Source organism: Neolamprologus multifasciatus, chromosome 7 (genome assembly GCF_963576455.1).
Source record: "Neolamprologus multifasciatus chromosome 7, fNeoMul1.2, whole genome shotgun sequence".
In the NCBI taxonomy this organism is placed as follows: Eukaryota; Metazoa; Chordata; class Actinopteri; order Cichliformes; family Cichlidae; genus Neolamprologus; species Neolamprologus multifasciatus.
In genome coordinates this window covers 27,878,806-27,900,919 of record NC_140445.1, presented here as the reverse complement: position 1 = coordinate 27,900,919, position 22,114 = coordinate 27,878,806, and the positions used below count along the sequence as shown (strand labels likewise).

At 39.3% G+C, this 22,114-nt stretch overlaps 1 protein-coding gene across 2 annotated transcripts; it reads left to right on the top strand.

Annotated features, from left to right (window-relative positions):
• The first annotated feature begins 7,446 nt into the window (after positions 1-7,446).
• On the top strand, positions 7,447-20,301 carry cercam (cerebral endothelial cell adhesion molecule). 2 transcript variants are annotated; one of them, XM_085167768.1, is made up of 12 exons: positions 7,447-7,855; positions 10,756-10,866; positions 11,619-11,736; positions 11,900-12,034; positions 12,191-12,395; positions 12,581-12,700; positions 12,802-12,878; positions 13,199-13,305; positions 13,549-13,681; positions 15,290-15,417; positions 16,075-16,278; positions 18,538-20,301. In XM_085167768.1, exons 1-12 carry the CDS (start codon positions 7,653-7,655, stop codon positions 18,770-18,772), a joined length of 1,776 nt encoding a protein of 591 aa, XP_085023894.1. In that variant the 5' UTR covers positions 7,447-7,652; the 3' UTR covers positions 18,773-20,301. The 2 variants fall into 2 exon arrangements, with proteins under 2 accessions (XP_085023894.1, XP_085023893.1); XM_085167767.1 differs by having other exon boundaries at positions 7,837-7,932.
• The last annotated feature ends 1,813 nt before the right edge of the window (positions 20,302-22,114 follow it).

Here is a 22,114-nt window from a genome sequence, read left to right as displayed (position 1 = left end):
CGCGCACTCACACGCACACACGCCAGCAGCTGCGATGAGGGACCAGCAGCCCCTCTTAAAGATACAACAGCCCTATTTTCTACCCAAAAAGAGATTACAATCCCGACACTGTTTACTCTCTGACCGCACTGCATGACGTTTAGTGTTTCTCTTGTGCCCCCTCTCTTGTGTGAGCAAACTAGTGCAACGCTGTAACCAGGCACTTGGACATAAAGCGGTGCCTTCAGCGCCATGTGCAGCCATTCTGCCCCAGAAAAGAGCTGCTTACTGTAGGCCTGTAAGGAGAGTGTTGTCCGAAGTGACAGAAAATGAGTGGATTATATGATGCTCGTGTGACAAGCGACTGATGGGGTAACAGTGGGCATGTTGTCTTGTGCTTTAAATTTTAATTTAAAAAAAATCTGTAGCACATTTAACAAGCAAGCAAGAGAACCAAACTGCAGTGGTTTCCTTGCGTAAGCGACGCAATATATTGCACTGTACTCTAAATTCCTTATATGTGCTTCCGCAGCTGTTTTATAAACCTAGGGGTTAAATAGTACTGCCCTCAATTACGGATACTGGTACCAAATGTGGTAGGATCATATTTGAAAGGTAATAAAGGAAGAGAGACAAATTATAGAGGATCTTTGAGCGATTTCTGCTTGCAACACTTTAAAAAAAGGCTCCCAAACAAGCAGGCTTTTATTTTCATGTGCACAAGTTCTTGTTTTGTTTTCGTATAACGTTCCCGTTTGTGGCAACAGCTCAGGTGGTTGAAAGTCTTGTATGTGTGTGCTCCCCTCTTACTTGAAATGGGACTCTGAATCATGCCCATCTTGTTGTCGTGCATATCAGCACTTTTTAACGCTGCGTTTGCGCTGCAGCTTTTTGACGCTTGCAAACGCCTCTCTCTCTCTCGCTCGCTCTCTCATTCTAATAAATCATCCTGACTGATCCCGCCCCAGGCGCAGGGGGTCCTCCTCTTTAAAGCTCAATCCGTTTTTTCCCCTTTTCATCCCTCTGAAGAAGCCGAGTTAACCTCTGCTGATCCACACAGCCAGAGCCCCTCTCAGCTCCAGCCCGCCTCTCATTCATTCAGCCAGTCACTCATTCATTGCTCTTTTTTTTGAGTGGTGAAAAGCAAAACCCTCCATCTCAACTCCTCTCTCTCTCACTCTCCCACTCTCTGTCTTTTCATGACTTGAGTTGGGAAGAAGTCAAGAGGGTCCACTTTCACTCTCACCTTGACACCCTTCACTTGTGTTGCTCAGGGTTATGGATTAAAAAAAAAAAGAAGACTGACTGCTTGGTTATATTAAACATATACTGCATCACAGAGACATCTGCGACACAGTTTCTTTTGGTCTGAAACTTTCTGTTGTTGCAGCTCTGCAAACCTTTTAGAATGTGCATAAGACATGCATAAGACTACTTTTCTAACTGTTATTTACCATTTCTAGGTGATTTGATCAAAATAAAGGCTAGGTAGCATTTCACAAAAAAAAAGTAAAAACACCATCAGCCAACATCAGCTGTTGAAAAAGCCTTTTAGCTCAGAAGCTTTCATGTTGGCTGTTGGTCTTGGTGGTGTATAGTAGGGGTGTGTGTGTGTGTACACAGAAACAGTAGGGGACTGGTGGGCTCCATGCAGGGGCCACTGTGCTTCCCTCCATTCACAAATCAATGTTTAACCCGCTGGCTAAAAGGCCTGGCAGGGGACAGGGAGGCCCAATCAGCGAGGTGGGCTATGAAACCATCCCGTCGAGAGATGGAGATGAGAGGGAGGACAAAGGTGACAGGGGAATCCTTAAAATAAACCTCCTCTGGTGAAGGCATCTCCTCCTTGCTGCCAGCTACAGAGGTAGGAGAGTAAAGAGGTTAGAACGAGAGGCAACACTGTTGCAGGGAATGTCACTGACATTTATAGGGGACTAGCTGCTCAGGCAAGCCAGGACGTGGAGTCAAAGGGATAAAGAGGTAAATTGGAAGGAGAGTTTTTTTTCTTTTAAAAAGACAAAAGGAAAAACAAAAATTCTCAGGCCATAAATCTTCCTGCTGGTGCACTGTATTGTGTAAGATGATCTTGTTTATGGCAGCTTATAATATCTAGTGGAGAAAGTGATAGTGCTTTGCAAGTGTTAAGGCCAGACAAGAAGCATTCAGTTGTACTTTCATTTAAAACCAATTATGCGCCACACAGTCTCCCATGATCATAAGCAGATTTGTTTATCACATGTCATTGAGTACATGTCTTCAGCTTATATAGCCACTAAAAATTATGGGATCTTGTTCAGCCAAACCATTAAGAGTGCAAATAACTAAAAGATACATTTGTTTGAGTTTTTTGTGGGTTTTTTTTTTTTTTTTAGAAAAGTTGATTCATCAGAGATCAGAGGTTCAATTTGTAAGAGTAGTAAAATGTTGGATCGTGAAATTAATAAATCTTAAAGAAATCACCAAGTGGTGTAAAGGCTGAAATGAAACGATTAAGAGAAAATTCTCCTGTAAGTGCAAAACTGAGTGCATCCTTCGACTCTGCACTCAGACAAATACACTCGCTTTACTCTCTTACTTCTTCACTGCCACCATCACAGCCACACACATACACTCTCACACACACACACACACACACACACACACACACACACACACACACACACACACACACACACACACACACACACACACACTCCTTCCCCCTCAGCATGCCGCTGCCTAAACATCCCCCAGAATTCTTTGACAGTGGCTGCTCTGTTGCTTGGCAACGGGGAGACGGACAGCGTCATCCAGGGAGCAACGGAGACGATGAGAAGCAAAGAAGTCTGCACTATTCTCACCGAGACTGTACAGATCATGGGGGCAACAGGGTGATCAAAAATATCCAATAATTTGTTTTTTATGTTGAATTTTGAATGACTAAAAGAAAAATGACTCAGTTGCACAGTTGTACCAATTTTGCTGAGTTTTGCAAGTCATGAAAAATTTGCATTATATATATTTTAGATTTTAATCTTTATTTAACCAGGCAAAAATGAACATATCCTTTGCAACAGTGAAAGCTGAAATGAATGGGAGAACACAACCAGCAGACTAAAACAACAGAACAAGACACTGAAGAAGGAAAACAGCTGCATGATGTTAACAAAAAAACTCAGATTATGAAGTTTTAAGATCTTCATGAATGAATGTCTCAGTATGAGGATGTTTCATCGCTTCTGAAAAGTGTGTTGTAGGCTACCTCAAACAAGGTTATCAAGGTTGGTGCACGGGGGTAATATCTAAGGTTAATCATGTACTGGACTTCCTTTATTTAAATAGAGAAGAGATGTGAGCTAGTTTGAGATCTTCGTTGGTAGAGGTTTGTAAACATGTCACATGATGCTGCTGCTTCTTCTTGAGTTTAAGGAAGTCCATCCAGCCTTAGTAATGAAGCACCATGTAAAGGTTATAACTGCTGGAGGGATGTTGGAGCAGATGGAAATGCAGAGTATCCCCATCCATCCATCCATTGTCTTCTGTGTTGGGAAAGCTGTCTTAGCGCAAAAGGTTGAACACACTTGGACAGGTTGCCAATCTACTGAAGGTTTATTTAGTATATTCAAATAAAAAAAATCCTTTAAGAGAAACTTGTCAATTTTTTTGACATCGTCCTGCGTCCTGGAAATCTTCACATTAGTGCAATAAAAAGGAGAATGTCGACTGGAAATCCAAACACCACGTTATTCAACTTTTTTTTCCAATTAAAAATGTTATTTTATTTAAAAAATAACACCGGGTCTACTCATTATTCCTGTTACTGTCAAGATCTTCAGATAAAATTACATTTAAGTATAATGTCTTAGAAAATGAATAAAATCAAAATCCTTGATGTTTCATTGTTGACTCAATTCAGTTTAAAATGTCTATTTTACTTTAAACCAAACTGGCTCAATGTCAGTGTAACTGCGATCATCTTCTGTAAAATGAATCAACCTGACAGGTATCTTAATCGATTATATTAAAACGACCAATAAAAAATAAATGACATGAAAATAATTGATTGCTTTTAAAAAAATATTAATTAGAACAAATGTGATCATGTGTCACTGACCTCTTTAATCACATTACTGCCAGTATTCTGAGCGTTCGGTTTGAGCCTGAGGTTGTTTGCGCTGACTCGGTGGTGTTGCATGAAGACAGGACTTCAGGTATTCTAGTCCTTTTCTACTGAAGCAATTCTGTTTAAGTGCTTTAGTCAAACAGCACCTGGGAAAACACACACACACACACACACCTGCTGTTTGGCCCAGTAGTCTGTTGCCACCTCCAGAGAATCCCCTCTTCATATTGCCAGCTACAATCAGAAAATCACATCTGTAAGACTGAGTGTTGTGAAGTTAAAAATGAAATGAAATGCAGGTTTGTAAATGATTCCAGACATGCTCGTTTCAGTCAGATTTCAACAAAACGAGTACCTGTAAAACTCTTGGGGAAAACATGGATCCAAGGCCTAGAATAATAACATTGCAATTAAAATGCTGAACAGAATTTTCTGATATTATTTCCTAACAGTAAATGTAAAGATTCCTAAAAATCCACCTGATATGCATCTTTAAAACTGAGCTACTTCCATGTAAAACTTAACTCAGTTAGCAAACATGTGCTGGCTAACAAACATAAATGCTTACTTAAAACTGCAATATAGGTTTCACTTCATGAACATTTACTTTGGAAAGATGAATTTTGATTGCACAATCAATCAGACTTCAACCTAACAAATAACTTAAACAGGTGTTTTGTGCTAAAGATGAAAACAAAATACTGAAAACAACAATTTAACAACAGCACCATATAATTTTAAACCAGACCCAATTATGTTTAAAATCACAATATTCTGGAGATTAAACAATAATGGTAACTGTTGTTGTGTCTGTTTTATTGGACTCAGTACTCTGTGCAAAGAAAAAAAAAAGCAGATGCTCAGTTGGATATGATTTCAAATGAACCGCACAGCTCCTTAAACTGTGTAAACATGACACTCCTGAGACACATGCAGGAGGACATGCGAGGTGGGGAGCAGACAGAGCGAGGCTGCCGTAGCTGCTGAGTAAGAGGGTCTGTGCCATGACTGAGCCCCTGAGTGACAGGTATTGACCTGCCCAGCCAAAAGACGTCTCTGTGGGAACGCTATTGATTATTGCCACAGCAATAAAGGTCCCGGAAGCTTGCGAGAATGTCACGACTCTGTGCTGCCCACCAGTTTTGGTCCCAACACACAAAAACAGAAACACTTACACTTTGTCACATCCAAACTTACAGCCAATCATTCGCTCACGCTGACAAGAATTTCCTGGCCCAGCAAAGAAAAGATTAAAGATAGAATAGAGGCTTGCGTGACCAGTTAGGACATGTGCGTTCTGTATAGATATGAGAGTTTTGAGTATCTTGCAACCTGCACAAATAGAGCTAAATCTATGAGTATCGATGGCTAACATTTGAGGTGATTTAGGTATATTATTTTGTATGCGTGCATGCACAGTCCTGGTGTCGCTGCAGCTTTCTGTTGCAGTCTCTCCTGCAATCTGGTCAAAACAATGAAGATTTTCTTTTTGTCATTCTCTCGCTTTCCTTGTCCGTCTGTCCCCGATTCACACACAAACGCCACCTCCACCCTTGACCCTGCAGTGAAAAGTTAGTGCACCCGAGGTTGAACTCTCCCAGATCAGCTGCAGCCACAAGCGCTGAGAAAGTGAGCCTGACATACGTGTATGCGTGCACATGAGCGTGCGTGTATTTTTGTGTGTGTGAGCGTGGCAACACTTGGGGTGTCATGAATAGGAGAGATTTGACCCTCAACCCTTGTGACCTGTCCACACAAACAACCCCTTTGCCCCAAGTCTGCCATTGTCAGCCTTGACTGCCTTCGTTTATTCACAGAGCCCGCCAAAAGAGCCAAAATTCATTATATACGACTTTGCTTATTATTTTCCACCCACACTAATGCATCTCCCCATTCTTTATTTTTTCTCTCCACTGCCCTTTCCATCGTTTCCATTCTCTTTTGTCTGTTCCCATCGGTCCCCTTTTCGCACAGCCTCTGCCCTGTCCATCTTACATATAAGTGAATTTTCACTTGTATGCCGAGCACTCTGACCATCAGTTTTTAAAACATTTGCCTCCTTATACTCACTAGCCCCATGGGAGCAAGCAAATCTTTTCACGTTTATTTTCTACTGTTATTCTAGACGAAAAATACAATTGAAGATCTAAGTGTCTATATGTGCTTATTTCCCCCCGTACGAGTGTGTTTTAATCCTTTGTTTTAATCTGCTCTCCCGCCACACCTACACCCTGAAGCCAATGCATCTGTCTGCCCCTGCATCTTCTACTTGGCTATTGGCCATGAATTTTCTATTGCCCACATACTGACACTCAATACATTCAAGATGACCTTTGACTCTTTAATATACTGAGGAACACCCAGGCTACTGTACATCTTCTCTTGTCAACAGGCCACTCGAAGCTCTAGGACTGCAATAAATAAGAGCCACAGTGCAAAATGGAAAATGATGTTACAAGCTGTGTTTAAAATTTGGAAGGTCCCCTTTGATTAAAACCACAAACTTCCCAACTTTCTCTGTCAAAGCTCTAGACTATTTAAATGTAAAGATTTACAATGAATATTAGGTTGAACATGTCCCTTAAAAACATTTACACTTGTTTTCATTTTTGTTATTTTTGTTTTTTGTTCATCAAGCCTCAGTGTCTCTGTAGCAGACACTGCGTTTCTTATAAGGCAAATGTCAACGGAGTAATACTGACCTTGCAACTATTATATGCATGCAAATAAGCACTATATAGCATGAGTAAATGTAGTGGAAGGTGACATACCATGAGAACGTCTTAAAAAGATAAATATTAAGTAGAATAAAATAATAAATGTGAAAATAACCTCATAATTGATCCTAATTGCAGCATTTGAGAAAACCAAAGGATCAAAGGCCTCAGGAAGACGTGCGCGACATAATGATTCTTCTCTTGGATCAAAACCTCCCTCTGCTGGTGAATCTCTGTAATTGCTACTCTTTGGCTTCATATTACGACAAAGCTGGGTTTATTCAAAATCCCTTTCTAGTTCAGATGTATGTATCAGAATATCACACATACAGACTAAATGTGTGTATAATGCCCATACTGTGGTCGGAATATTTAAAATGCTGTGACTGGTTTACTCAAAAACAATAAATAAATAAATAAATACATTTTTGACTAACAAATTGCCATGTTTAAATGCACCCCCCCCCCCCCCCACCCCCCGATTTCTATCCCTGGGAACATTTTAATGACATTTTTAAGGATGTTCGACCTTAAACTTTAAAACTTTATTCTCCATCTTTCTAATCTTTCTAAGGGTATCCCACCGCTGTAAATGCCAGTGTGGCCAAATCACGCCTCTTTCCCCTCTTTCTGTTTTTTTTCCCTACAGGAAAAGGTTTATTACAGCGGAATATAACCCTCTCTGGCTTTAGGATTGGGTTTGCATTTCTCCTCAGAAGGGGCCAACTTGTACATGAAGAAGGGGGGGTTGAACATTTGGGAAAGCCCTTTTTTCTTGGACTGCTGACGCGTACCGCGGCTACGTGCTGCTCCGGAGCCCCGCGGATTACTTTCCGACTTTAACAGCCTCCACCATGATACTTCACTTTCTAGCTTTGGGGGCCTTTGTTTTTCAGACTGAATGTTACTTTTCGGAGGAGAAGTATCCAGAGGAGTCGAAAATGCAGCCTCCAACCGTGGTTATCGCTATCATAGCGAGAAATACTGGTCACTCCCTGCCGTACTACCTCGGAGCTCTGGAGAGACTCAACTACCCCAAAGATCGCATCTCTGTGTGGTGGGTTTCTTGCATGGACTGCCAGGCTGTTTGTCGAGGGGTTTCCTTTTTATCCGTCTATAGCAGCCGTTCAAAAGGTCAATGGCATTTAAATTAGTTTGTGAAAGCAGCAGCGTCCTACCCCTCCCCTGTTCCCTCTGCGCCTTTCACAGTCCAGGCTGCCTTTCACTCCGCCGCATTCGTTTCCTACCGTCGCTCGCTTGGAGTTTTATGTCCCGTGAAGTTTGTATAGAGTAACTGTACCAGCAGTGATTTTACTTCTTTATAATTCATGCTTCATGTTCAAATCTACAAACTCTTGGGATTTAGCTGTTTAGACAGCGCGGAGTGGTTTATTAGTGAGGAAGTAAAAGAGATCCCGTTTAATCGGTGTAATGATGGAAAAGGATTAACTGTTGGTTTAATATGAGGAGATGACTCTAGTATGTTGAGTCCTACGGGAATATTGATCATCATGGTCATGAAAGTCATGGCAATTTTTGACTTTTAATTATTTATTTGAAACAAAGTAAGAACTTTATTTTGGATTTTCTCTAATCCATACAGAGTCAAAAATAAACATCCACCCACACGAAGATTTGGCAAGCAGCACCTCAGATGCCTTGGTAGCCATCAACAAGCTTCTGGCACACTTCCAGACGGATATTTGAACACTTTTCTTAGTAGAATTAGTAGAGTTTATTTAAATTGGTTGTATCCAGATCGGACCTTTAAGCATAGTCCACAAATTTTCAATAGAGTTGAGGTAGGTGCTTTGGGAAGGCCATTCCAGAAGCTTAATGTTGGCCTGCTTTATCCATTCCAAAAACAGTTTGGATGCGTGTTTGGGATCATTGTCCTGTTGGAACACTCAGTTGTGTCCAAGTTTCAACTATCCATCTGTTGATTTCAGGCTTTATGTTTACCCCTACCACTGGCAGCAGAGCATGATGTTACCAGCACCATGTTTGACACCTGATAGTGTTTTTGTGTTTGAAAGTAACTGTAAATTGTAGTCAAGCTTGAAGGTGTTGATTTTAGATCAGGGGTTTCTTTTTTCGGTTAGCGCTCTCTCAGTCCATGGTGTTGTAAAACACCAGTGACACTGGTGTTTCAGCAACTTTCAGTTCATGGCAGGCTTGAGCCTGGGAGGTTCCTGGTTTGTTCCTGAACATCCTAATCAGTTTCCTCTCATCTGAGGGTAACGATTTGGGTCTTCTTCCAGACCTTGGCAAACTGCTGACACATGAGAGTAACTTTTACATTTGTATAATTGTTTGAACCAATGATCTTGGAATCCGCAGTTGTTTAGAAATGGCTCAAAGAGACTTTCCCTAACTGTGTCTACAATTGCTGTACAAATATGAGTTTAAAGAAATCATTAGAAGCCCTAATATTATGATGAAGTAAAAAAAAAAAAAGGATGTTACTCTGCAGTGGTGTCTTATTTGCACAAATAAAAAAAAACAAGACTAACAAAAACCTGGTCATGCAATAGAGCCATTCTGCTAATTGACAGATATCTAGTATCTTTAATATACCTTGTCATTTTGTCCAACCCTACTTCACCACAAGTAAAGGTTTGCTAGAGTGACACTGCCGAAGATAACTCACAGCTGTGGACAGGAACGGGATCCAATGCATATTTTAGTGCAAAAACTGTCGGCCACTTTGCTCTTCTTTTCTGCCCAGAGGTCATGAAGTGCATTCGGTTAAAAGTAATCAAAAAGTAATGAAAAAGCAAAATTTTCTTTATATAGCCGCTTTCAAGATGAATATCACAAAATGCTAAAAACAGAAAGACAAAAAAGTTACCAAAAAGCAAGGTTAAAAATATGCATTTTTAACCTCATTTTTAAAAGAGATCACCAACTTCATAGTGCTATGACTCAGTGGGAGAGAGCTTCAAACTCTTGGGGTATTTGTCTCATTTATTTTTATATTTGTATATCAGCCAGCAAGTCCTGATTAAGTCACCTCAGGGATGTACTGGGGATGTACGGATACAAAAAGATACCTGATATATGCTGGTGCTTGTTAATGCAGAGCTCTAAAAGTCAAAACTAGAATCTTAAAGTAGACTGAAGTTAATGGGGTGCAAGTGGAACTGAATTAGTGAATTGCAATAATCTAGATGTGATGAAATAAAAGACTGATTATGATTTGATTGATTTCCAATTCAGACTGTGAAACAATGAAACCTAACTTGACAATATTTCTGAAGTGATAAAAACGAGAGTGAACCAGAGCTTTAACGGGAGTATCCAGAATCAAAAGTTATTCAAACTTTAGCAAAAGGGGCAAGGCAATCTAGAATTTCCATTACCTTCAGCACAAATCTGTCATGGGATTTTTGCTTTCTCTTCACTAAGTTGAAGAAATTTGACAGCCAGTCTATCTAGCAGTGATAAGAAATGTCCTTAAAAGTGATGAAAATGTGCTGAAAAGGGAGCAGATGTGACAAAAACGGTAAAGGCTCCAAAACAGAACCTTGTGGTGTACCGTAAACCAGAGAAGCAGAAAATGATTGTTCAGATCCTTCAGTGGAACCGAGAGACAACATTAAAACGTTTACAGACCTGAAAAATTCTGCTCAAATAAGTAGTAATCATTTGTATTGTGTTGTTTTGTATTGTATTTGGTTTTGTTTGTTGATCGAGTAATACACAGGCTGAACATCAGTATTGGGCACTGAATCAAATAAGCCTGTCAGCAAATAATTTGACATTTACCAATGAGAGTGGGAATGCAGCATGAATTTTGCACCGGCATGATGAGGAGCTGAAAAATTCACATGATGTAGATTTCACTGTTCCCCTGGCACAACGAGGGGAATAAGTAATAACAAGAACCAACGCCAAGTTTAGGTTCCCTAGGTTTGGTGCAGTTACTTCACCCTCTGCCTTCTCTGTGCTTTCCAGGGCAGCCACGGATCACAACATAGATAACACCACAGCCATACTGAAGGAGTGGCTGACTGTCATGCAGAAATATTACCATTATGTTGAGTGGAGACCAATGGACAAGCCAACGTAAGTCTGAAAATGTTAATGTGTTAAGCTTTGTGTACTGCTGGGATTTGAGTTTGGAACCACCCCCAACTTGAACTGACAGCACACGTGGATCAAAGCAGATCACCTTCAATAGTTGCTTTCTACAAGGGAAATGACAGGAACAATAAATACCTTTTACTCATCAGGAGGCAAATCTATGATCCACTGAAGAGTCATCCTGGTATTGACAAAATAAATCAATCAATGTTCAGATTGCACATGTATTGATTTTGCTTACTTGCTCTTTTTGTCCACGTGTTCAATGAAAGTATTAACACCCCTCTGTAGGCTGCAACTTTGCAGTTCATCTGGTATTCATTTTAAAAGCTAAAAAAAAGAGTTAGACAAAGCATATCTAGGCTTGTCTGTACATGATGCTCTGCTTTCTATTAGCAGACACTTTTATGCCTGTCAGTTATTTATTCTGAGTGAGTTCTGCTAAGCTTCTACAGTCATGAAACTGTTACATTATCCATCTGTTTATGCTTTTTTCACAGCACCACAGAACTTATTTACTGTTCTGGTTTTATTTAATCCATTAGCATCGGTATGCTGTATTCACTGTGGTCAACACTCCAGCATGATTCAGCGATGCTGTTTTTGTTTTGTTTTGTTTTTTACAATAGAAACCATTCAGCCAATCACACATTTGCTTCACGTGGCAAATTATACAACATTTTACCAATATAGTATTATATCCCCTAATAATACTGTACTTCTGTGTGTCTTAGGTCCTATGCTGGAGAGCTGGGTCCTAAGCATTGGCCCAACAGCAGATACGAATATGTGATGAAGCTGAAACAAGCAGCGCTCAACTTTGCCAGGAAACGCTGGGCTGATTATATCTTGGTACCTTTCTTGTGATAAGTTTCATTTTATCTCCTTTCTTGATTAAGCAGATGGGATGTCTTTCTTGCTGAGGCTGTTATTTCATCCAAGAAAAAAAAACTTAGCAACTGTAATTTGAATGAAAAATACTTTTTCCTTTGTATTTTCTGTCTCTGTGTTTCAGTACGCAGACACGGACAATATCCTCACAAATCCAGAATCCCTCAACCTGCTGATAGCAGAAAACAAGTCAGTCATCGCTCCTATGTTAGATTCTCCGGGGGCGTACTCTAACTACTGGTGTGGTATTACTCCACAGGTGAGCAGCACTTAAAAATTAGTGATTATTTATCCGCTTAAAGGGAATACTTGAGAAAAAAAATAGTTGTTGCTTTCTTGATGAACATAATGCAGAAAAATGACACAGATCTAGGACATAAGTAAGCATATTTTTTAAAATATCTCAATTCTTTAGGGATATTATCGTCGAACAGCAGAGTACTTCCCCACCCGTCATCGTCACCGAGTGGGCTGCTTCCCTGTGCCTATGGTCCACAGCACCCTGCTGCTGGATTTGAGGAAGGAGGGCATGAAAAAACTTGCTTTCTATCCTCCTCATGAGGACTACTCGTGGCCCTACGACGATATTATTGTTTTCGCCTTCTCCTGTCGGGCTGCAGGTCTGTAGATGCTTGTGTGTTATTATGTTCAGCAGTCAGGTTTACTCAACACAGCTGTTGCAATAAATCACGTCTGCGCTTGCTTCACTGTAGAATATTTGTATATTTCAGGACTCAGTGTTGAAAATATGCATGAATAAATATGTTTATAATTTATTAAATGATTGCTTTTCGTTGCTACTCAGAGATACAGATGTACCTGTGCAACAAGGAGCGCTACGGCTACCTGAACGTTCCAGCCAAACCGCACTTCACCTTAGAAGACGATCGTCTCAACTTTGTCCATGTTCACCTTGAGTCTATGAGTAAGAGCATAGATGATTTGTAATACTAAAGGCAAATAATGACAGTTAAAAAAAAGCTCACCTCTCTTTTACACCCCCCCCCCTCCCGTTTGTGGGAAAAGTCGACGGGCCACCCATGTATCCTTCCCGTTTCATCCACATGTTTCCAAAACAGAGAGACCTCCTGGGATTTGATGAGGTAGGTGAACCAGTTCAAGTTTTTTCAGTTACTGTGTAAAAAAGGTTAACCCAACCTTATACAGGCTTGTTCTATGCAGTAATGAAAGCATGGATGTAATTATGTGTAATATATAATATAATTATACATCAACTTTTTAAGTAGTACTTTATATTCAGCAAGATTCAGACCAATTATGATGCATGTTTTCACTGAGTGAATAGAGTTTGAAAACATGCCGAATATGCAGTCGACCCATTTGATGAAACTCAAAGATTTATGATGATGGTACACAGTGTCCAGATTTAAATAATGTTCTGGGTCGCCCATGTCCTCCACAGATTTATCTGATTAACCTGCGACGGCGTGCTGACCGCAGAGACAGGATGTTGTTCTCTCTAAACGAGCTTGAGATTGACGTCAAAGTGGTCGATGCCGTGGATGGAAAGTGAGTGGATTGCTCTCAGCTCTTTTCCTCTCTCAGTTTTATAGTTACGTTTGTCAAGAAATGTAACACCGTGTCAATTCAGACTCTTGGTGCGAGGCCAATTTCAATTCTTATCTTGAAAATATAGACGCTTGTGGTTTATAATAAATATCAGCGTTATAGCTACGTATGCTCCAAATTTGAACGCTCTTCTCTTATCAAAGACAGAATTACCTAAAAAAAAAAGTGTGTGTGTGTGTGCAGTGCACTGAACAGCAGTGACATTAAGATTTTGGGTGTCGACCTGCTGCCAGGATACTATGACCCATTCTCTGGACGCACTCTGACCAAAGGAGAAGTGGGCTGCTTCCTCAGTCATTATTACATCTGGAAGGAGGTGAGAGGACACACACTGTCACACATTTGTCAAATCCCTTTTCTGAAGTTAAAACTCAAATATTTTAATATATACTTCATCTTATATGCTTTCTATATAAGAAGAAAGCATAGCACAGTCCTTGCAAATCACCTTTTTACAATATTATGATACAGTCATGTGAAAACAAAAACTTCTTTGAGTTCTAAGCGTTTCTATATCAACTTCAGTAGCTTTTAGTACCACCTTTAGCAGTAATAACTTGAAGTAGTGGTTTTCTGGATGACTTAATCAGTGTCTTACATCATTGTGGAAGAAGTTTGGCCCGCTCTCATTTACAGCACGCAGCTTCACTTCACTGAGGTTCGCAGGCATCCATTTATGCACAGTTATCTTCAAGTCCACCACAGCATTTCAGCGGAGATGAGGTTTGGACTTTGATTCGGCCGTTGCAACACCTTGATTTATTTCTTTTTCAGGCATTTTGTTGTAGATTTGCTGCATGACCCAAAGGTTTTAGCTTTTGGACAGAAGGCCTCATATTTAACACTAGAATGATCTGTATACAGAGGAGTTTCTAACTGACTCGCAGCACAGGTCCTGTGGTTGTAGAAAAAGCACAAATAATCACCCCTCTACCATTGTGCTGACAGTTGGTGTGAGGTTTATGTGCTTTGTTTGGGTTTTCTCCAGACATATTAGCCTCCATTATGGCCAAACATCTTCACTTTGGTGTCATATGTCCACCACACATTGTTCCAGAAGTCTTGTGGGTTTCTTTAGATGTAAGTTTGCAAACCTAAGCCGTGCTGCCAAGAAGAGGCTTTCTTCTTGCAAACTTGCCGTACTTCTTCAGCCTTTTTTCCGACTGTGCTGTTATAAACTTTAACATTTCACATGCTAACTGAGGTCTGTAGAGTCTGAAATGTAGCTCTTGTTTTGTTTTTTTTGCACCCTCTCTGAGCAATGCACAATCTGACCTTGGGGTGAATTTGCTGGGATGTCCACAGGAAGATTGTCAGCTGTACTGAATGTTTTCAAAAAATGGACTTCAAAATGATTGAAAATGGCTTCACAACCCTTCCAAGACAAAAGACAGCAACAATTGCTTCTTTAAGGTCATGTGTAAGATGTCTTTCCTTCTTGACATTGTGTTAACACACACCTGAAGGCTCCATACCACCAAACTGCCAAAACATCTGCTTTTATGTAAGTGCTCACACCTGCTCACCTAAGTGTATTTGATTCACAGTGCCTGGCTGCTATTTACCCTCTTAATTTATATCTAAGTAAGTTGTCCTTAGCTTCTGCATTATGGAGTTGTTCTCATACAATCAATAATGACATGATGCAATATATAATGCGTGGTTGTTTATCTGACAACCACATTTATTTGCATTTACATAAGAACTGCTAAGGACCAGATTATTTTTATGTAAAACCTTAAAATTCAAAGAAGGTGTACTTTCTTTTTCACGACTGTAAATGAAAATAGTTGCACTCAGCTAAAAACCAAGAGTCATGTTTGTAAAGAAGATGGATGCAAAATAAAAACCTGCTTTTATGACACAAACCTTTTGATTTATTTAACAGGTCAGGCTTACAGTGTGTATACTTCTTTTTCCATAGATGGTGGACATGCAGATGGATAAGGCCCTGGTCTTTGAAGACGATATTCGCTTTCAGGCCAACTTCAAGCGACGAATACTCAAAATGATGCAGGATGTGGAGCAGGTGGAGCTGGACTGGGACATCATGTAAGACACATTTTACTCCTAGTTTCCAGTCCAGTTCCTGTTTTGGTTAAGGTTAAATGAGACACGGGTAAGAAAGCCTATAAAGTCCAAAGTGCATTTGTACCCTTTGATATAGTTTGCTGGTTTTATTTGAAATCATACAAACGGGATTAGACAAAACTTCAGACAAAGTTTGAAGTTTTTCTAGTGTAGAATTTGGGACTAATTTATGACTATGATATACAATAATAACTTAATGGAACATATTTTTGTAGAGCAATCACATTTGCTATAACCATTAGCATTTTGTGTACTGCACAGAACCATGAAGTCCAGTAGGGTGATTTTTTTTCTCATATTAGGAGATAAAATCATTTAATTAAAAAAAAAAAAACCCTAATAGAATTGTTATCCCAAGCTCCATGGTTAAAGCTCATCCAAAATAATTAAACATGTGACGTTAGCACTTTTTTTTTCTGTACATATTTGGGAGGAAAATGCACATGCAGAGCATGTGCTGAAAAATGTTTTATGCCTGCTAGGCAGAAAAGAACAGCAAGGTGGAGTTTGATTGTAAAAATCACGTTTTGACCATACTGGGTTTTTGCTGCTTCTTCCCCGTGCCTGATTTTTTTTTTTAACTTCTTTAGTTCTTATGATCGCTTTATGTTGCCACAGATACTTGGGCAGAAAGCAGGTGAATCCTGGAAAGGAGGAGCCAGTGGAGAACGTTCGTAACTTGGTGATGGCCGACTACTCGTATTGGACTCTGTCCTACGCCATCTCCCTACAGGGAGCCCAGAAACTCCTCAATGCTGAGCCACTTTCCAAGATGCTGCCTGTCGATGAATTCCTCCCCATTATGTACGACAAACATCCGAAGTATGTATCATAAAAATACACTTATTTGCTACTACATGCTACTCTCTGCACACTTTGAAGTTTTTCTGGTTTTCTTCTTGTATGTTCCATACAGTGACCTCTATAATGAAACCTGTTCTTCAGCACTCTTTAATCTCCTTCTCCTGCGAGACCGTTTAAACTAAAACAGACCTCAGGGCTAAAAACATTCTTTTCTATAGCTGCCTAAACATGTGTACATGCTTTATATTTAGCCTAGTTTTGTTTGGAGTGTATAGATTAAAGAACTATGTGGAAGTCTGGGGTTTTACTGCACTGCATTTTTCTGAAAGGAAGTCACTTTGATATGTTGTGCTTTTCAAAGTGAATTAGTGCACCACATTTCAAAATAGATTTAATCTTTCTCAGCATTTTCCTTTTATGATGCACAGGCCTCGTGTCTGCATCTCTTTCTGGGATTAATGGTCTGAATTTTTGTCAGTGTGGGCTGACATTTTCTTAAACAGTGTGACAGACAGATGTGAGCAGCCAGAGTGGACTCAGTTTTGTTTGTGGTAAAGAAGATATATATATTTTTTCCAAGCCTATGTTGTTGCCTTTCTCCATGAATTACACTACTGTATGGTCAGTCCAGACTATTTTAGTCCATACTTAAATTTCTATGGTTTGTTATTTAAGTTTATACCAGTGTTTGTGGCACTCACAGTATGGTCTGTACTTACTTTGGTAAAAAAAAAAAAAAGAAAAAAAAAATTAAGCTGCAACATCAAAGTTTCTTTATTACAGATTTGATATAAAAGAATTATGCTGCCACACTAATATCAGTCATTTGTTTGGGGACTTTAATTTTGAAGCTTTATATGTAGAACTACAGCATTTTTTGGTTTGTTTATGCCGTTGGCTGCGAAATCAAAATGATACTTTAATAATGTGTTGTATGTGTATAATCACAAAAAAATAATAATTTTAGCCCATTGATAGGTGGTTGCTATTATCATTTATCATGTATATTCAGCTTTGGCAGATAGAAATGAGCTATTGTCAAGAAATGAAAGATGGTAGGATAGTTGACAAGTTGCATAATGTGAATTTGTCACAGACATACCTGCTAATTAAAGCTCACTAAAAATATTCTATTATATGCACCATAACTAGAGCACAGACAGTTCAGTCACTCTAAATAGCTAAGGCCTACCACTTGAAGGGGAAATTGTATTTTCTGGTTGGAAGTTAGCCTACTAACATTGGAGTCAATGGGGTTGACTCACTTTGGGAGCAAGCCTCCAGTGGCCATTGTTGGAACTGCTTTTTTAATCATTGGCTTTATTTTTAACCGCAGATGTTGTTGTTTAGTTTTAACTACTGCCATAATAATACAGACATCCATGGTTTTTCTCCACCATGATGACTATGGTTATCCCTTAGCGTTCATCTGGCATCACTATAAGGTTCACATTTTTGGTTGCAAAGGTCCAGACGACTGTCTGATGCAATAAAAATGCACGTTTGTCTCTCCGTACAAAGGAAGTCTAACCACATTGGCGATCCTTCAACTGCTGACGCAGAGCCATCATCTGTAAAGCTTCTATTTTATGCTAGATGGTTGTTGGAGGTCTATAAAATATCGACGTCACCTCCAAATGTATCTTTAAATTATTAGTGTAATGGGTGAATCAAATTCTGACTGTAACAATGATATCCTTGACAGTTTCCCCAACCAGGCAACTGTTCTCGTCATCAGGAACTAACTCTAAGAAATGAAATGCACTTTGTGCCAAAGGATCTGCAAACCAGAAGGCCTGGCAGTGTCTGTGTGCTCCATCATGTGTGGAAATCTGGCCTATAGCCAGCCTGCTTTCTCTGCACTCTCTCTCTTTTTCACACCACTGTGATTCTGATTTGATATGCTTGACTAGTCTGCTGAGAACACTCAACAAATGCACCCCATGCATTGTTGCCCTTCATGCCAAGAGTAACTGAACCATCTCTGAAATTGGCCTGTTGTCACCATCTCTTGTCAAATCAGTATAGTGTAATGAAATCACAAAATATCCCTGATGTTTATATTTAACATTTCAGTAAATGGTGAAAAATTGCTCAAACTGCCCCCCCCCCCCCCCCCCCCAAAAAAAAAAAAAAAAAAAACCAACAAAACTTCTATCTGTAGTTCCAGTGCTGTTATTTTTGTTATTTTTTCTTTATTGTGACATCCTGTCCTGTGTTTTTAAGTTTCGAATGATTTTACCCAGTGTAAACACTGCCTTTGTGCTCCCTCTGCAGCGAGGACTACAAATCCCACTTCCCCAATAGAAACTTACAAGCCTTCAGTACGCACCCCCTGCTGGTCCAGCCGTGTCACTACGCCGGTGATCCCCAGTGGGTGAGCGACACAGAGACGTCGACCCTGTGGGATGATGACTCTGTGAGGACTGATTGGAGGGGCTCCCACAAGACCCTGAAAGGGGCTGCCCCGGCACCTGAGATGCTGTCAGCTGCCTACAGGGATGAACTTTAGTGCAGCGCAAATGTAGCTGAGGAGAATCTGCAGGTCCACAGGCCATGAGGTCAGAGAGACTGTTACTGAGGAAAGAGAGATATTTTCACTCCACCTTGTGTCATAAAGCTGACATGCTCAGTGTCATTTAACCTGAGCTTCTTAGATAGGAGGCAACAACATAAGATATGGTGTTCACTTTGGCTTTGTGTAAAGACATGCACAGTTGTCTTGGTGTAATAAATGCATCAACTTGCACAATAGATTTTTCTCAAACAACCCCATGTTTAGAGTGTTTATCCTTTTTTGTGCTTTTCTTTTACTTTGCTCAGTCATTTAGTTTAGTTGCTTCATTTGGAGTGTTAATTCATTCTGTATGGTTCGTGTCAACCTGTTTAAATGTACTCCTGTGATAGTGCGTAATCTGTTGATCATATTCTAACCGAGGGTTCAGTAATTGCACTGTTAACAACTCCTGGCAAGTCTGGAAAAAAAGTCTGAACTGTATTGGCTATTGGGTTTTTTTCTTTTCTTTTTTTCATGTTGCTATAATCTGTCTGTACATTTCTGTGTTTGTGTGTCCTCCACTGGGGACTGGAGAGTTAACACAAATCTCGAATGACCATAATTGATGTTTCTTTTTTTCTTAATTTCTTCCAGACCTTTCTCAAACTTGTGTACCTCTGAAAACTATGAAAGTTTATATTCATTAAGTATTTTGTTAGTAGCTCTTACACATTGAATGTTTTCTTTTGATCAGTTTAAGCTTCTTCAGATTGATTTTTTTTCTTAACTTAATGGATTAACTTGGATTATCTTCTACTCCCTAGCTGTATTTTAATATTTTCACATTTAACCATGTTCATCCTTAAGAGTTTAACATGAACTGGAAACAAAATTACCTTCATGTTATTTTGCGCATATTACTGGTTTTAAAATATTACATCATGATTCGAGAACCGTTTGAGAAGATTTCAGGTTTTATGACACTATTACAACCACGAGAAATTCATAAAGTATAAATACTTTTTTTTTGAAGGCCCAATTACTTATATAAAATCCATGCAACATGTTGAGGCATGAAGAGTGTAGCTTTGGTTTTTATCCAGTTGTTTCCAGTTTTGGAGAGCGTCCACATGTTATGTTTAAAAAGTATAAATGATATGTGTTGCTTAAGTGTTTAAAGGTCTTATGAAAGTACAGCCTTTAACAGTCTTTTGTAGCATCGCTGTCGCTCCAGGATTGAGCTGACACTCGTCTAGACAGGGTTGTAGTGCAGGTAACTGATGTCGCAAGTTTGTGGATTTGATCAGGTCAAACTTAACTTGTATTTCATTTTTGTGCGCAGTGATCAACGGTCTGTTTCGTATATTGTTTTTTGACATTGAAGATTTGTTTTCCTGCAAATATCTTAACTTATTTGTTTTTCTTTGTGAATCACAGATGAGTTGCACAACATGATGTACGATACATGGGTCCAGTTTTGTCTCTGGGTCTACTTTTTGTCTCTGCATCTTTGAGCAATAAATTTATATTAATATTACGATTCATTAATTGCCACTGATTTCACATCTGGATAGCAAGCAGCTCAGAATTGAAATACAAATATTTTTGCACCGTTATATAAATGGTTATGGACTGTTAGTTAACAAATTAACATATTTTATTAAATACACAAAGCTACCATGTACTAAGAAGAAAAAACACAAGGGGGTACTGTTTCCTCAATTCTCCTGCAGCCAGAGTTTACATACATGCACACCTATAGATGTGTGTGTAGATGGAGAAGTACATAAATGCAGTTTAAGACACAATATTTGCAGTGGATTTTAAATCAGTCATTGTGATTGATGTGCAGACTTTCAGTTTTTATTCAAGGGGATTTACAAAAATTTAGCATTAACTGTTTAGGAATTAGTCATTTTCATATACAGTCCCCCATTTTTAGAGGCTCAGAACTGATGAAAATCCTTTTCAGCTATCAGCATTAAGTCTAGAAAAACCTTGACATTGTTAAATGTGTTTGCTTCACTGAGATGCTGGCTGCCAGGCCTTTACAGCAGCCACCATCAGTTGCTGCTTGTTTTTAGGCCTCTTTGCCTTCAGCTTGTGTATTTAATAATTGAAAAGCATGCTCGGTTGGATTATGACTGACTTGGCCACTGAATAATATCCCATTTCTTTGCCTTTAGAAATGCTTTGGCTGTTTTTCTTAACCAAATAATTCTGTCGTCATGCACTTTAGTTGTCTTTTATGGTTTTTCAGGCCCTGAGCTGGCCAGTGCATTTATTCTTATTAACAACGTACCAGTTTGTTGATTTGACAATTCCTAAAGTCTTTACTGCCTCTGATGGTTTATTTAGTCTTTTTCTTTTCAGCAGAATAAAGGGCTTGCTCACTGACACTGATGTGTCTTTAGGTCTCAATTAAAATATCAGTAACAAGCTGTAGACTTTGATTTGTGTAAGATATAAATTCAACACTTTGAATCATTCTTATGTCTACTACATTTGTCATTTAATTACAAGGGATCAGCCGTCACCTGGCCACGAAACTGCTTGTCAGTCATTTGTTCGATTACTTTTCCAACAAAATAGGGGCTGTGTATAAAAATGGCAACGATTCCTTAAAAGTTAAAGCATTATTTTGTTAAATCCCCTAAAGCTGAAAGTCAGCACTTCAATCAGTTATTGTTTGATTTAAAAGCCTCTGTGGTAGTGTAGGTAGAGGCAAAACTACAAAAACTGTCTTTATCCAACTCGATGTGTTTTAAAGTGCAGGCCACAAGGAAATAAATACAATACTGTACATTTCAGAATTATAAGGGCAGAAGCAAAGTAAGGTTGCGTGATTTATTTCTCGAACATTTTGTATTTAAAGCCACATGAATTATTTGTTTTGCACCTCATTTTACTGCTACCACATAAGAAAGGGTGTTTCCACATTAACAAATGCCAATAAAACCAGTTTTCTATTTTCATTACTTAAAATATAAATATTTACAAAAAAATGCCACACATACAAAATAAAATCATATTCTGGGAATCTAAACCCCAAAAATAAATCCCAGTTAAACACCTGAAAAACTCACAAGGAAGTCCCCCACTCCATCTTACCTGTTGTTCTCCCCTTTAGCAGGTGTTGAAAATCCTGGGACACTTACCCAAACTCCCAGGAGAAGAAAGATGAGTGAGCACCCTGCCCATGCATTCTGCAGAGGCACTAAAAACCTGCAGAATAATCCAAAGTGCAGGACATTTCACTCAAAAACAGTCTGTGCTCCAAGTTGAAGGTCAGGCCATTGAGAAAGGAGCAACTGCTTTGTAACAATAAAACTAAGATGATTGAGAAAGTTCCAGGCA